This window comes from Chaetodon trifascialis, chromosome 1, assembly GCF_039877785.1.
Source record: "Chaetodon trifascialis isolate fChaTrf1 chromosome 1, fChaTrf1.hap1, whole genome shotgun sequence".
In the NCBI taxonomy this organism is placed as follows: domain Eukaryota; kingdom Metazoa; phylum Chordata; class Actinopteri; order Chaetodontiformes; family Chaetodontidae; genus Chaetodon; species Chaetodon trifascialis.
The window spans coordinates 15,650,686-15,667,293 of record NC_092056.1 but is presented as its reverse complement, the minus strand read 5'-3'; the positions used below and the strand labels follow the sequence as shown (position 1 = coordinate 15,667,293).

The 16,608-nt window shown below is 39.7% G+C and overlaps 1 protein-coding gene across 1 annotated transcript; it reads left to right on the top strand.

Moving 5' to 3' along the window:
- Positions 1-1,985: 1,985 nt before the first annotated feature.
- On the top strand, positions 1,986-12,722 carry aqp9b (aquaporin 9b). The gene is made up of 6 exons (XM_070964356.1): positions 1,986-2,160; positions 2,985-3,111; positions 6,548-6,685; positions 6,971-7,089; positions 8,118-8,335; positions 11,161-12,722. Exons 1-6 carry the CDS (start codon positions 2,059-2,061, stop codon positions 11,321-11,323), a joined length of 867 nt encoding a protein of 288 aa, XP_070820457.1. The 5' UTR covers positions 1,986-2,058; the 3' UTR covers positions 11,324-12,722.
- Positions 12,723-16,608: the final 3,886 nt, after the last annotated feature.

Here is a 16,608-nt window from a genome sequence, read left to right as displayed (position 1 = left end):
TGTATTCATGGAGCTCCCTCTGTTGGATGAAGTGCGCCTCGGATATTTCAGTCACAACCACATATTCACTTTTTTAAGTGCAGACTATTTACCAAGAGCGGTTTAATTAAGATCAATGGGATGGTAATTGTAGTAGCAAAGAAGGAACAATGGCAGATGAAAGTGTTGGGAGAAGAGGAACCACAGCCGCTGCATGAAGAAGGTGAGTGAGAAAAATGTCTGATGTGCTAAAGAGAAAAGAGACAAAAATGCGAAAAAAAAATGTGAATAATATTCATGAGAAACGAAGAAAAGAGGATGAAATGGATGGTGGATGTGGCTGTTAATCAGAGGGAGATCTGATATCTAAACATAAATGCACAGATAGGATGAGTGTGAAAGTTCACACACACACACACACACACACACACACACACACACACACACACACACACACACACACACACACACACACACACACACACACCTTGGTTACGTGTTGAAACCTAAACATGCATTATGGCATGATGTATAAGATCCGGTCCGGGAGGGAAAAGGCAGCTCAAAGCGACACAAAGCGTGTGAAAACTGCCACTCGGCCATTAACTGTATGTCTTAAAGTGTTTTTTAGATTCTGAAGCTGTTTATTCACTATAGCACTGACGAATTAGTAACACATTTTACCATCATTATTTCAGAAAATATCACGTGGGATTTTTAAACATACCCACAGACGAACTGGTAGGGGTTTTTTTGTTTGTTTGATTGTTTTTTTTAAACTTTTCTAGGGAAGTTTTAATAATGTTTGTGTAAATTTTACTTTCCCAGTGGAGTAGTTTCCTCAGTTTGCTAAGATAATATAAAAAGTGTTTCATTTATTAATTTTAAATTAATTAACACGAGACAAAGCCATACATCTTTTGATACATTTGTTATCAGGTAAAACTAACAAACATTATTGAAAACAGGACAGGGGAACAATCACCATGTGATTTATTAAAGTGAATATTGTCCTCATGAAGTTCATTCAGAAATACACAGACTGTCATGCTTAAAATAAAAGCTTTAATTTAGCTGGGTGGCTTTCAGTGTTTTTGTTTTTGTTTTATTTTTTGCATTTTCACGCGCAATGAGCCAAAGTATGTATTTTACACTTTACTATCCCAAATTGCTGTATGAACCTGTGAATGGGCAGGAATAAAATCATCTTCCCTGTTGTCAGTAATAAATGAAGGTTTTACATACTTACACAGCTTTCAACTAAATGGGAACCAAATGGTCAGGTAATATAATCGTTGGTGATGATGTAGACCTACATTTGACATTTTCAGGCTTTAAATCCTAAATCTTTTTTCAGTCTTTATTATTTATTCACATTTCACATCGAGTCTCACAGCTGTGACTTCAGTGATCCACTAAAATATTCAGTGGGATGATTTTTTTTATTTATTTTATTTTTTTTAATCTCTCATGGTTTATTGCCAAAGCAGCCTATTATGGATGGATTTTCTAATTTATTTTGTATGGTGGCCGACAAGTACGATGGCCGACGAGGGCAAACGCGCCGCAAACGGCAAAACGCTGCAAACACAAATGATGCAAAGCCAAAAACACACAAAAACATGAAACAAATGCAAAAGAAAACCGCTGCAAGAGAAAAATGCTTGCAGAAGCAAAAACACACAAAACAAATCCTTGCCGGCCTCCGTAATTCCACATTTTAAAACAAAAAACAAAACAAAACAAACCTTTCAAACATATATGAATGTAAACAAAACCCTAACAAATACTTTCAGCAACTGTCAAGTCAGGATGTCAAAAAATTCAGCGCAATGATGTGGAGCCCATCCTTGGAATAAAAGCGGACCCCTTGTGGTTACAAAGAGGAACAGATGCAGAGAGCTTAACGTGCCTGTCGGCCTACAGACGCCTGCACGGTCAGAGCACACCGAGTGGGAGGCGGCAACCTGCACCGACAATCACACGGAGACTGGCACGTTGTTGTTGGCTGTTTGTTCTGGTCGGAGGAAGACATCAAGGAGCAGCAGGGAAAAAAAAAAAAAGAAAAAAAAAAAAACCATGGAAAATGAGAGCAAGAGGAAGATGAGGGAGAGATTTGGCCTGAGGCGGGACATCTTTAAGGAGTTCCTGGCGGAATTTCTGGGGATATTTGTCCTGATAGTGAGTACCTCCCTCTGCACCTGTCACCCAGCTTGAACAGCCGCTTTAAAAGCTGTGAACCAATATGCTAATAAGGTGTCAAACTGGGTCTCCAGGGATCTGACTGCTGTCTCTCATATGTCTCTATTAACAGATAGTATATTCTGGGAATAACGGAGTTCACTTTGATGTGCTCAGCTGTAATTTGCTCCTGACAATTATAACAAGATGTGGCTGATGTGGGGCTGTTTTTCTTCCTCACAACTCCTCCAGAAGTGCAATGTAACATGACATTTGAATCATCATAGCCATAAAAAGTCATTGTTTCCCAGTGATGATCTTATGGAACAAACAAACAAACGTGGGATTAAATTAATTATATGCTTATTTCACTTTGCAGTGCAGGGAAGTGTGTGTGTTTTTTTCTGAGTTTCCTTCTGATCCCTGGAAAGCTGCCTGCTTTTCAGTTAGTTCCTAGACTTGACTGTCCTCCACCTGTCACCCCTGGGCTCTGGGCTCTACCTGTCACCCCAGTGAGTCCACTTAAATGCCTGTGATGCCACATCAGAGGAGTGATGTATCTTTCATAACAACCCTTTTTTATTTTCGGACCACTGCTCTGCTCTCAGCACTTTTTTTGTGGTCTGAATTACTTCTGCCTTTTACCTAATAAGTGTGGGATTCATTATTTTTCCAAGCTCCGACTTGGACAAATTGTCTGTGGCAGTCGGAGGCTGTTGTTGGACAAGAGGGCTAGTGTTAATGGTGCCTATAATTGGAATAATTAAAAACAATGAGTCTTTCTATCTCCACCCTTTGTGTTTTTGTTCTTGTCTGTGTCCCAGCTCTTTGGATGTGGTTCAGTGGCCCAGTCGGTGCTGAGTAAAGGGGCTCTCGGGGAGCCCTTGACCATCCACATTGGTTTCACCCTGGGAGTCATGATGGCTGTCTATATGGCAGGGGGAGTGTCAGGTAACATTAGCCCACGCTTTGTATGGACACATACACAGCTCACATTCATTACAATACTAAATCATCCACTTTCTCAACTATAACAAAAAAGATTGTTTCCATTATCAATTACTCTTAAACAACATGATATCCAACAAAGATATTCAGTTTGCAGTGATATAAAACAGAAACAAGCACACATTCACACAAATAAGAAGCTAAATCTAAGGAAAGATTGTAATTTTCAGAAGAAAACTTGACATAAATAATTAATTGGCTATTTCATAGTTGCAGGTAAATTTTCTGACAGCTGACTAATTGTTTAAGAAAAATTAATATTTGTAAATTTGATATTTCAGCCTGCAAAAAGCTACAAACACAGGCGGGTAACAAAGGTCGTCACTCGGTGTAGTCTGTGGTGGAGATGCGATCTTTGCTCGTGCACGTCTGGCCATCTCTTTGCTCTCACAGCACAACGACTGTCTTCTCCAGGTTACTCTGTGCCACTGTTAGCTCCATCTTCATAGTTTTACATGGAAAGCCTTTGCAGGAAACTATCTAGCTGCATTCTCCTCTCGGATGACTGATATCATTAGATTAGCTTACTGATCTAGAAAGTGAGGTAATGTATAGTGAAGACCAGTGCAGACTTTTGTTATGGACTTGTAGTGTTACATAATGGAGAGCATTCAACATAAACTAACTCTAAACTAACTTTTCTCTGGTCTAGAGGGTAAAAATGACTAACACTAACAGGGGAAAATCTTTTCATTTTCATTGGACAGTAAATGCTTAATTACGCTCTCTGCTGGGCTGATTTTCAGTTTAAGAGTGGTGTCAGTGTGCTGGAGGGCTGAAGATATCATGTCCTGAAGTCCAAATGGGACTTTATAGGATACATTCCTCAGGGATTACAGCAAGAGGAGTCCTGTGTGTTCCCTGTAATGATAGGGATAGGAGGGGAATAGCTGTTAAATGTCAGTGCTTCTAATGGGCTTGCTGAGCCAAAATGGTGAGTGTCCATTAATCAGCAATCAAGGGATTCATTATGTTGAGGGTGGCGCTGCGCAGGCCTCAAGAAATGTCGTATGGCCATTTCCATCACTGTGGGAAGGAATAATCATCAACAGCAGAGAGCCCTTATATATGTTACTAGTAAGTGTTTAAAGAAATAGTTTGATTTTGGTAAATATACTTATTCTCTCATACTTGTCCATTAAAAATATATAAGATGGAGGCAGCAGGCAGCTTTTGTAGCTTAGCATAAAGAAATGGGAGGGAACAGCCACACCTGCTAGCACCCCGAAAGCTCTTTAATGAACACGTTAGGGCTCGTGTTTAATCCATACAAAAACTGAATTGCGAAAACAGCCTTTTATGAGGTGATAAACTAGGTTTTGTACAAATTAAGCAAAATATGATCTGTGAGATAGTCAGCCTTCGAGGTACTAGTAGGTGGATTTTGCAGACAGAGCCAGGCTAGCAAGCTAACCAGCTGCCGGTTTAAACCATACAGACGGCACTGGTATCGATCCTCTTGTATAACTCTCAACAAGAACGTAAATAAATGAATTTCCCAAAATATCAAACAATTCCTTCAAACCCTTTCTTTAAAAGTGTTTCTAAAGAAAAAGTCCCACATGGCACAAACTCTCTATAATCATATATTTTTTGTGTATTTGAAGAGATTTAAAATGACCCACTGATTTTACTGAGAATGGGAAAAGCACAATAAATGAATATATTGGTATGTGAATAAGGCTTTTCATCTCTGTCTTGTGTAGGATGGCTGTTGTGGTCACCCTGACTCATGTTACAGTCTTACTTGTGCTCCATGTTTAATGAGAGGAGTTGTAAAGCTTCAGAGGAATAGCAAAAAAAGCCTGAGGACAGGGAGGTTAATATATGGAGAGCTTTTGCTGCATGACTGGGCCATTCAGCCCCGGGGTCCACAGCTCAGTGGGAAGCTTCTGTCCAACGACATCTCTGAAGATGATCATAGGTATTGGACTAATGAGCTTTACTGGGGCATGGGTCTCTGGAGAGGAGGGGGGTCAGGTGTGACAAGCCTGGCTTTCAAGGCTTCCCTGGCAGGGAGGCCCCATAGGAGAAGAAAACACAATTGTTTTCACTTTGTAGTCCCAGATTTTAGATGACAGTGTACCGTAAGTGTGACACATCATGGTCACTCTAATGACCTGCAGTCTACGTGTGCCTTAAGCAGATTCAGGCAGATTATGTCAGATGCAATTCAGACAGGCAGGTCTGGCTGGTTGTCGTGGTCAGTGTTTGTGAACAGGATGGGGAGATTAACAATGGGCGCATGGCTGATACCCCCAGTGGGGTTACCACAGCGAGGTCAAAGCCAAGATCCCAGAGTGTTAAATAAATGACCCCACACTGCCATCACAGCCCAGTAACATTTGGCTGGAATGTGTTCAAACACGCCTCTCAGGGACAATGCAGAATATAGGAAAACAGGTCGACCCTGAAGGCACACAAACCCAGTGCTCTCTGTTTGAAAATACCCTGAAAGTTTTGAATGAATGAGCACCAGAGGGTTCCACCACAGTCATCAGACAGCCTGTCACTGACTGGTTCAATCCACCGCACTCAGTTTACCTTATTTCCTAAGAGAAGACACAAGAGACGTTTAAAATGCCACCCCTCTCAGTTCGGTCACAGATACTTGACTGAAAGCTGAAAGATTGAAAGAGATCAATCAATTAATCAATTCCAATAAATTTGAATCTGCAACTATTATTATTATTATTATGATAATTATTGTTTAAAGGGGAATATCAAAGGTCTATGTGAAAAAAGGTATACAAAGCCTTTCATGGCTCCAGAGGGAGCTGTGTGAAGTGTGATAAATTGCCTTGAGTGATGTCACTCGAGTCAGCGTCAGATGGCACTGAAGACTACAAGTTTGAAGATGAATTGCTTGAGGCTCGCAGCTCGAGGCTATATTAGTACTGCTAGCAAATGCATCTAAATCACTCCAGCACTCAGGTTGCATTGTGGGTAATGGAGGCACCAGATTTTTGATAGTTTTTCATCATGAGTCTGACAGAGTTGTAACAGTCCGATGCCAAATCACTGAGAACTCTTTTGCATCATTTTTCATTTAAAAATACCAAACATTTGCTGCTTCCAGCTCCTCCAATATGAGCCATGCTGCTTTTATTTGTCTTATGTTATAGTTAACTGAGCGTCTTTGTAGTTTGGACTGTTGGTCAGATAGGACTTTATTCTTTCTGGACCAAGTGATTGAGAGAGAATAACTGGCAGATTTATTGATACTGAAAATAATCTGTAGTTGCAACCCTCATATGATTAATTTCATTCATAATTATATTGTGTTGTGTTATTATGTTATTATGTTTTAGACGAGCCTTTGTGCGAATGTTACATGATTTTGTTAATCTTTTTCTTTTTCGTTGTTACAATGTTCCAGGAGCACACGTGAACCCTGCCGTCTCTTTGGCCATGGTAATCCTGAAGAAGCTGCCTCTGAAGAAGTTCCCGGTGTATGTAGCAGCACAGTTCCTGGGGGCTTTTGCTGGATCCTGTGCTGTCTATGGGTTGTATTATGGTGGGTATAAATGTCATTATTATCAGAAAACTGCCTCAGGATGCAGGACTACCAGGTTATCTGGATAGCCTTTCTGAGAAACCTCATCAAGTCTGAAACACTGACTGAAGTGAGATAATCGGGCTAATTTAGCCCTCCTGTACTGAAATAAATATCCTCCTGCAATTAGTTTCCCCAGTTACATTTCTAATTATAGAAACACAAATATTAGAGGAGCTTCGTAATAACTGCATAAAAAGTTGCTTATCTTTATTGTTTTTTTTATTTGTGTGTTCTTTTCCACAGATGCTTTGATGGAGTATACCAATGGAGAATTTGCTGTTACTGGTGCAAATGCCACAGCCAACATATTTGCATCTTATCCTGCAAAACATCTCTCAGTCCTAAATGGGTTTGTTGATCAGGTGGGGCTTATGACCAACTTGTAATTTATAATTCTCCCTGAAAATATATTATGATATAGCACTGTCTAAGTAAGGTATCATGTAAGAATCCCAACCACATCGATGGAAAATTATACTTTATAGTTTAGAAAACTGCCTGATGACATAACGTTTTTGAATCTTATGTCAGTTTTTTACACTGGAGGGATTTTGCCCTCTATGAAATTATTGATGTCAGTGAGATAGCAAACATTTTCCAACAGATTATGTGCATATGGAAGCTACTAGAGCATACAGAGATACATGTGAGCAAGCATTTAGTGCAGTCATGGGTATGAATGTAAGCATTAATGGACATGTGAGCTGTTTACTGATGTATGAACAATGCTGCTTTGATGCTGAGAATAACATCCATCTATCCTGGATGCTTGGAAGGCAAGATGCATGTTAGTTTATGTGAAGGCAGTGAGGGCATTAAAAGGTCTTATCTGTATTTTTTTAAACTTATATTTCAAAAGAAAGTCATGACCTGTAAAGGAATATGAGACCAATAGCAGGTTGTAATGGTGTGTTTTGATATTGATCATATATTATATAGGTAATTTGGATCACAGACCGTGTGCCTTTAAATGGTCAAATTAGAATCTGTGGAATTAAACAAGATAAGCATTTTATAGACGCCTTTGAATAATATGCTAAATATGTGAAAGAATATATTACCTAATTATCTAAATCTGCAGTGTTTTCTTAACTAGCAGTCATATGGGACCGTATAGTGGAGCTGCCTTGCAGACTAAAACCGGGGTAAAGGGGAAGCCCCATAATTAGCTTAGACAGACTTAGGGCAGAGGTCACCACTGCAGATGAGGTAACTCAAAAACATCCTCACAAAAACAACAACAAAGATAGAGTAAGCTGTGGTGTTTTATTTCTATACTTCAGGATCACCCCCTCGTTGTTGTTGTTGTTGTTGTTGTTGTTGTTGTTGTTGTTGTTGTTGTTGTAGTCTTGAATTTTGTGAATACGACTGGTATGCTTTTGTTTTCAAGGTAATTGCAACTGGTGCTCTGATCCTGTGCATCCTGGCCATCACTGACAAGAAGAACATTGGTGCTCCAAAAGGCATGGAGCCTCTGTGCATCGGCCTGATCATCTTGGCCATCGGAGTGTCCATGGGTCTGAACTGTGGCTATCCAATCAACCCGGCACGGGACCTCGGCCCACGGTTCTTCACGGCTGTGGCTGGATGGGGCATGGACGTATTCAGGTAATTTTGCTGATGTGGAAGGAAAATGGTGCCAGTTTTCACCCATAAAGTACACAAGTAAGTAAGTAAGAAATCTTTTCTGAGGCGTCTGCCTGGAAGACCTAAAAGTCCATTATTTAGTGCTGCTCTCACTCTCACCAGTGCCTGAGCCGTAGTAGATGTGTGATGTAAGGAACGTTCCTCTTCCCTTTCCCACATGGAGAGCAGCATTTGTAGCTCCATCTCTGCTCTCTTGACAATCTGAATCAATATTTCAAGACCATGCGTGTATTTCCTGCATTTTGAAAAAGGGCTGTGGGATTGAAGTGAACGGGGAAAGATTCCACTTGAATGATTATGAAATACTCAACGCTTCATTGCCAGAATGGCACAAATTGTATGTTCCTCAGTATGTCTTTCATCCTTTATTCTATCCCCATCAGCACAGCACATTTCCTGCTCCTATTTTGTTTTGTTTTTATATTTATACTCAAAAAGATGTAATTTTGCAATCAGATTTGGAGAAAAATGCAAAATATTTCTCCTATAAAATGGATAAATGGATAAAATGTCCTTAAAGTCAGTAATTTATTGTTTTGGCCACAGCAGAAGCATGGTGTGAACACATGCATTGTTGCAGACAGTATGGGGACAACGTGCATCCCTGTGTTACTTTCACTTTGGACTTTGTCAAGAATGCAAACAAATCATTCATGCTACATGTATAGAAACTAAATGGCTCACAACAGCAGTCTTTACATGCTGTGCTCCACATGGAACATTTCCAGAATCTAAAACTTCACAATAAAATGTTGATCCTGTTTATGTAAACATCAATGGCCATTGCTCTTCTTGAGTACCTATGAGTGGAGCCTCCTTTCCAGTGTTTTGAGTTAAGTTTTAATTGCCACTGAAGCAAAGCAGCGTGATCCCTGGACAGCCCTTCTCAGGCTCTGAGGATATCAGTGTCCGTTGTTAGGTTGCTCGGTCAGTTGGTCGGACCAGAATTCACAGGATCTTTTTTTTCCCCAAAAACCTCCAGATAATGACAAGCCATGCTAAATGTTGCCCCCTAAAATATCCAAAGCTGTAGGCATTTCAGAAGCTGATCTCATCCAACCCTGGCACCTTTCCACCGAGCAGCTTTCTAACTAACCGATGAACTCTGCCAATGAGGTACTGCAGGCTCAGAGTTTCCAGATCCTTCCAGGTCACGTTTGCGTCATTGTTTCTTCTTCTGCTTTCTACCAACGTCTGCTGAGAACAGTATCCTGTTTTCTGTTGAGACGATGAATGGTTTACCAGAGTGTCTTTGAGGTGCTCAAATGATGCTCCCTGTTGCCTCTTGCAGCTCTATACAAAGGTACAACCTCGTTAATTGCAGTCTTTTTGGTTTGATGGTAACTAGCGTCTGTTGAAAATTGTGTTGCCTATATCCGTTCTGACTGGTGACAGATACATGCTGTTTGTGTCCTCAGTGCCCTGCCCCTCTGTTTATAACCCCAACACTGCTTGGACAATAATGGTGCCTCTATAAAAGCAGTATAAGCGCAGACCTGCATTTAAAGTGTTGTTCAGTGCAAGAAAGGATTTTTAAAAGCAGAATTTTTGATGTATCTTGAATAAATCATAATATTAAGGGGTTGAAGGCAGCCTGGAGGCTATGGGAACGATACAGTTTCTTATGCTTTCTGTTCCCATACCACAGATTTAACTATCACCAGATGGCTCATATGACATAACAGATATATAGCAAGATTGCACACATAAGCCCTCGGTACTCTCATGTGCATAGCATGTAAACAGTATGTGCTAAATCTGACTTAATCTTATACATTCATGATATAAACACAGCTACAATTGCAGTGTAATGTGAAAAAGCACTCAAGTGAGGCTGAGGATTTCTGGATTTTTACTGCACTGTGTGACTGTGATTCAGTGTCCACATCGCGTCAATGTGACCCACTGGGTGTCCTGATTATCTTAGCTGTGGCCATAGATTAAAGTCTGTAATCCAGCCACCTCCCTCCTTTAGTCTACTTCCTGAATGTGTACAGGAGAGAAAGATGACCCTCTCAGACGCTTGTTTACTCTCAGGTCTGTGCATCAGTTCTGTTAACTGAAGCCCTTTCACCTGCACTAAAGACTCCAAACAGTCACATTGACCAGCAGGACTCTAATCTTCGTCCGGCTCCGTCTGAGGTCAGCCAGAGTGAGAATGAGGACACATGCAGTAGGTCTGACACACAGAGCTCCTTAAGCCTTTACTGTAATCTGGGATAACTGCCTATAGCTCGCCTCAGGTAGGACGATACTGACAGAAACACACAGTTTGCAGAGGCACAGGACAGGTTCAGGTACATTATTTCATCTAAAGAGTGTGACAGCAATTTAATGTTGTATTTCTATAAAATTGGGGGACTTGAGAGGTGGATTAAAAGAGGAATGGTCACAAGTGAAGCAGTACAAGTCAAGACCAGTGGAGACTCCAGGAAGTGGCTGTGATGAAACAAAATAGTCCACCCCACGAGCAACCATAAAACCACAATGTTTTTATACTTCAGTGTTTCCACAGAGTGAACAAACAAGATAAAACATGTTAATTAGTGAGCTTAAAGGGTGCAGGAAGTCATTACCTTTGGACAGAGCCATTATCATTTTTTGTGCTAAGCTAACTGGCTGCTGGCCTCACATTTACCACGCAGACATGAGTGGCATCAATCCTCTCACCTAACTCGTGTCAAACAAAGATTTAAGATTTTAAGATTGAATTCATGCAGGGTGCTGTGTAAATAATTGTTTATCTTGTCGTAGTAATGAATGTGTATGTGTCCTCCTCACTGCAGAGCTGGAGGTTGCTGGTGGTGGATCCCTGTGGCAGGGCCCATGGTGGGTGGAGCAGTTGGAGCAGGTGTTTACTTCCTCTTCATTGAGTTGCACCACCCTGAACCTGAGAAACAGGAGGAGAACAATGTTCAGGACAAATATGAAATGATAACGATGAGTTAAGATTTTGAAAAGCAACTACGCAGCTGATTTTCAGCCTCCTCAGAAGACTAAATGTTCATGTAGATGAAGCTGTTTTATACATTTCTACAATAAAAATCTACAGTCAGTGGTTTAATACAAAGCATGCATTTGACTGCACATATTTTTGAAATATGCATGACTGTTTCATGAAGCCTTTAAAGTCTCTTTTTGTAGAAGCCGAGTCTCTTTCTAGGTTTCACGTTTTACCTGCCAGGAGCTCTTTCATATATCAGAATATTAAACTTTCTTGATAACTGTAATTTCGTTTGACACAAAGGTTTTTCTTTAACCTGTGGAGAGTATAACTATGCAGTATTCTTTATAGTCTTTTACTTCCTAACCAGGATCACCTCCTCTTGTTAGAAATGTTTGCCAAGTTCCTGTACAGCATTTTTATTTTCACTACGTGACAGGCAGGGGTAGCACTTACAAAACCATTCATTTCATGTGAAATGTAGTTATTTATACTACTTTTAGCCGATCTGTTACAGTAATGGTTTGCTTTGTGGAGTGACGTCCTTGCTCTGTTTCACTTCATCCTTTGCATGTGTGAAAAAAATATGTGATTGATTACTTTATCTTGTGAAACACTTTTATGAAGAAAATCCAGCCTTAAGTGATTATTTTGGTTTTGCTTATTTTTTCATTCATCTCCATTATTTTGTGGCACACAAACATATTGCTGGATTACATATTAACTCATTACAGACACCCTTGATTTGTAACTTATCACAACACAGAAGTGTCTACTTTCTGCTAAAAAAAATCCACATTTTATTTTGTGTCCAGCACAAACTTCATGTCACTGAACTTGTTGATGAACTGTGCTTGAGTCAGTGAAAATGATGACATGCAAACACTGGCTCTGTTTACAGTAAAAACTCTTCAAAGCTGAGGAAAAATGTGTAATAAAAAACAAATATTCGGCATGGCTTAAATTTGGTTCCAAGTTCAGCATAATAAATTGGGCAAAACAGCTATTACAAAAGGAAATTTACTGCTTGGAAATGTAAAAGGTGTAAAACACTTTGCTTCATTAATTGTGCCCGATATGCTTCATGGTGTGAGCACAGAAATGTGAACCCAGTGTCAACAGGTTGTGTTTTAGAAGTTATGACCCAGCCTGGCAGAATGAATAACAAGCTTTAGGCACCACAGTCAGACTGCAGGATCCATTTAGACCTATGCTGATGTTAATGTGGGTACCTGCTGTCAGCTGAGCAGGCGTTTGTACATATATTAATTGTGAGATTGTGTTATCCTGCACTGAATGTCATTTTACAACTGCACAACTGAAGAGTTCATTTGCAAAAACAGATAAAGGCCTTCTTAAAATGAATAAACCAACCGCAGACTGTTTGATACGTGACTGCACAGTAACAAAAAAAAAAGATTCAAGAAGATAAATCAAAATGACAATATCTGTTTTTACAAATGAATCTTTCAATTGTACATTTGTAGACACTTTTGTGGCAATGTGACAATCACTTGAATTAGTTTTAATGAGCTTTTTTCATTTGTTTTACATGTGTGCAACAGAAAAAAATGTGAAGTCAGTCAGCGTCACAGACATCAGAGTGATTTTGCTGTGATGTCTTACCACAGACAGTTTAACACTGATGAAGTGCGCCCGTTAAAGTCCTGTATGTGGCCTGTGTTTGAATCACAGTAATTACAGTGTGCATGTTTGAAAAGCAGCTGACGGTGTTTGTTTCACTGAATCTGTTCAGCTCGGCAGTGAACTGGTGTATATGTTGGTACCCATCTCTCTCTCCGATGTTAGTGCTTCTGTCCTGAGTGGAGCCTGTCAGAAAAAAAAGTAAAAAAAAAACAAAAACATTTTAATCTTTCAAAGTTTTGTTGTTTGTTGCTTATTTTAAGTTGTTTTTCTAAGTTAATTTCTGAACATTATTCCTCGATCTTTCTGAATCAGCTTTCTTTCTTTTACACTTCAGTGCATCTTAATATTGAATGTTTGTTGAAATGAATTGTTTGTTCACATAGATTTTCTAGAAATTATAACTGATGGTGTAACAATATATGGGAGCACAATATTTTGTGATACAAAAATGTCATGATATTAAAAAAAAAAAGTGTTTTCATTTAGAAAGCAGTGAATGCCAGAGTTTGAAAAATCGATTACAACCACTACCAAGAGTCAGAGGCTTTTTTCCTACTAAAAAATGTTTCCTTTGGCTTTTCCTAAAAACATTGACAAATGATCCACTGATCATTTTAAGGTCACTTTCTGTGAACATCTTCTCCTCAGATGTTTGTGGTGAGAATTCTTGTCCAATCAATTTCAGACATTTACTCTTTATTTTAAAACCAGCCAGCTTAGGTTTCCATGAAACAATAGAAAAAAAATAAGCCTTTTGACAGAGTGTGTTTGGACATGCCACAGTAGGAAGAGCACAGGTGTAACAAAAAAATGGATGATTGAAGGATGAAATCCCTTCAGCTGATTCAGTTTCAGGGTCCCATCATTAATGCTATTAACACATGCTACACGAATAAACCTTCTGAAACTCATTGCTCCAAAAATGAGGTTGCTTGATGTCCAGACAGACATGTGAAGAGGTCAGAACCTGCCAATGTGCCCTCATTTCCAAATATGCCCTCACTCACACACCCACCAACACACACACACACACACACACACACACACACACACACACACACACACACACACACACACACACACATTTATCTGACAAATCTTGTCAGTCTTCCGCCATTACTTAGTCCAGAGCACTAAATCAGCATCAGTTATCAACAGGAGTAGGACATGGAGGCAGAAATACATTCAAATGTAAAAGATGACAACTAGAACTTATATAACTTCATGGAGAATGGATGAGGAGTGTGTTTGTGCGGTTCAGTGGTTGCAGAGCTCTTCCCCAGAGTGTATCCTCGCTTTGGCTTGAATAATAACAGCTTTGCGTAATAATGGCCCAGGCTAGCTGCTGTGCTCGTGTGAAAGTATTCCTTCAGTTTTTTAGCCGTCAGTCTGAAGAGACGTTTTCCTTGACTCGTTCTCAACGTGGTTCATTGTGCTGTATGTTTTTTGTCTGAAATGGAGAAACTTTTGTATTTGTTCAGCATGCCTAGACATGAAAGCAAACACACACACACACACACACACACACACACACACACACACACACACACACACACACACACACACACACACACAGTACTTGGAAAAGCAAAGGTTCACAGTGTTTGCTCTTCCAAACTGTTCACCTGCAGATGTGACATCACACATTAGATAAACTATGACTTTAACTCTTTTGCTGCCGGACTGAACGGAGGTTTACAGTTTGACATGTTGTTCTGTTCATGCTTAATGTAGCAAACAGAAGCGGACACCGTGCGAGTTTATATGTGTGCGAACACTGACCTGATTCAGGACGCTGCGCGTTGTTCTTCACTGATATATTCTATAAATAAATCCAGCATGAAAAATGCAGTGATTCAATGACAGCACATGTATTACTGTTGTCATAGACGCTGATTTAAGAGCATGTAAGTGTCGAGATGAATGGTACAACCTGATTTAACTGTAATTTGATTTCATGTCAAATAATGACACCGCATACAGTCAGTTATCTGAATTTCCAGTGACAGTCTTAGAAATTATTGATTCGGACATACCAACTTTAGCAGCATCAGTTATAAGTCTAATAATCTGGTATTGCTGTCAATGGGACATTTATTTATTGGCTTTTTGAATATTCTTTTTATTGACAGCTCACTAACATATAGAATCTTTGCATAATAAGTCCATGAAACCAGATGGAGAACAGTTGCCCTATCACCTGCTTACATATTTCTTTGCACATTGATTTTCAGAATTGTTGCACTTTTTTGCACTCTAAAAGAAAATTTAGTCTAGGTCCACTAATTATTTTGCAGCTGGGACAAATTGGAGAAGCGCCCATTGTATACTTACTATGAATATATGGAGATATGTGGACATGATGCAAAACATTATATTGCATCGTCTTGGATCCATTGCATATTGACAGTGTGGAAGGGAATGGCAGAATTTCTTCTCAGGATTATTTATCTATTGGTGCCTTTAGCAGTGTAAGATGTTCTGCATGTCGACCTAAGTGTTAACTGAACATTTAACCAGAAAACAAATTGAGGTTTCTCCTCCTATCGAGCAGTACACAGAAGTTAAATATTGTCAGCAAATATTCAGCAGCTAATATTTTAAGTAGCTTTAGTTCATTTCTTACTGCTAACAGGCAGACAAACATAATAGGTTTATAAAGTTTAGTATGACATGTGGGGTAAAAATTCAAAAATGATGGTTTCATGTTAGTCTAAGCTGTTTGAGCCCAGCACTGAGATGACTTCGTTTCAGTATATTCATTTACAAAGGCAGAATATTGAAGATTTTTACTAAAATAGTGTTATCCAAGAGTTGAAAAATGAAGAAAAGTGCACATATGGAGCGTCAGTGCCAGACTTCATCAATATGGGTGTCTCTATGACCATTTTGTGACCATTAACCTTATTTGTGTACACACACCGTTTACCTCAGACAAACTCGAACTTGAAAGCAGTCCAGGGAAAAGCTGATAGTAGATGTAACACTAAACAGAAATGATGACTGTTTGATTTGATCAATAATCTCTTAAAACAGTCTGCTGACATCCAGGTTTTATCATGAACATCACTGATTATGTTGGATTGTTTCACTGTGTTGTCAGACTGAGTACACTGGGTACATGAAGTGCTTTTCAACTGTTCAAACATGTATTGCAGCAATGAAGGAAAATCTTATTTTTGGAGCTTTAGTCATTCATGTTTTGTCTAAAGTCTAGACTAAAGTCCATCTTCAAACTGGTAAAAACTACACAAAGGACGTGTGGGACATGCAGAGGCTCTGAATGAAAGATCTGAGGTCACTTCTGCCTCCCAGTCACATTGTACCTGATTACCTCTCTGTTCATACCTCTGCTCTTTCACAATAAGTTCGATCTACACGGCCCGGCCCCCAGCCAATCAGGATACGACCAAATCCCCCTTTTCCATAAGTATCCCCTCTCCTTCTGTACAGTATGGCACAATGTGTTTCCCTCTGCTTTCAAGCCTCGGGACAGTCATGAAGCTTCTTTAAGAGAGCTTCCACACCCACAGACAAAAGGATCTCACCTCCAGACTCAACATTACCTGCACCCCCCCACCACTAAAGATTTTAAGTCTGTTCTCGTCACCTGTAGGAGACGTGTGGGTTCAAAGGAATAATG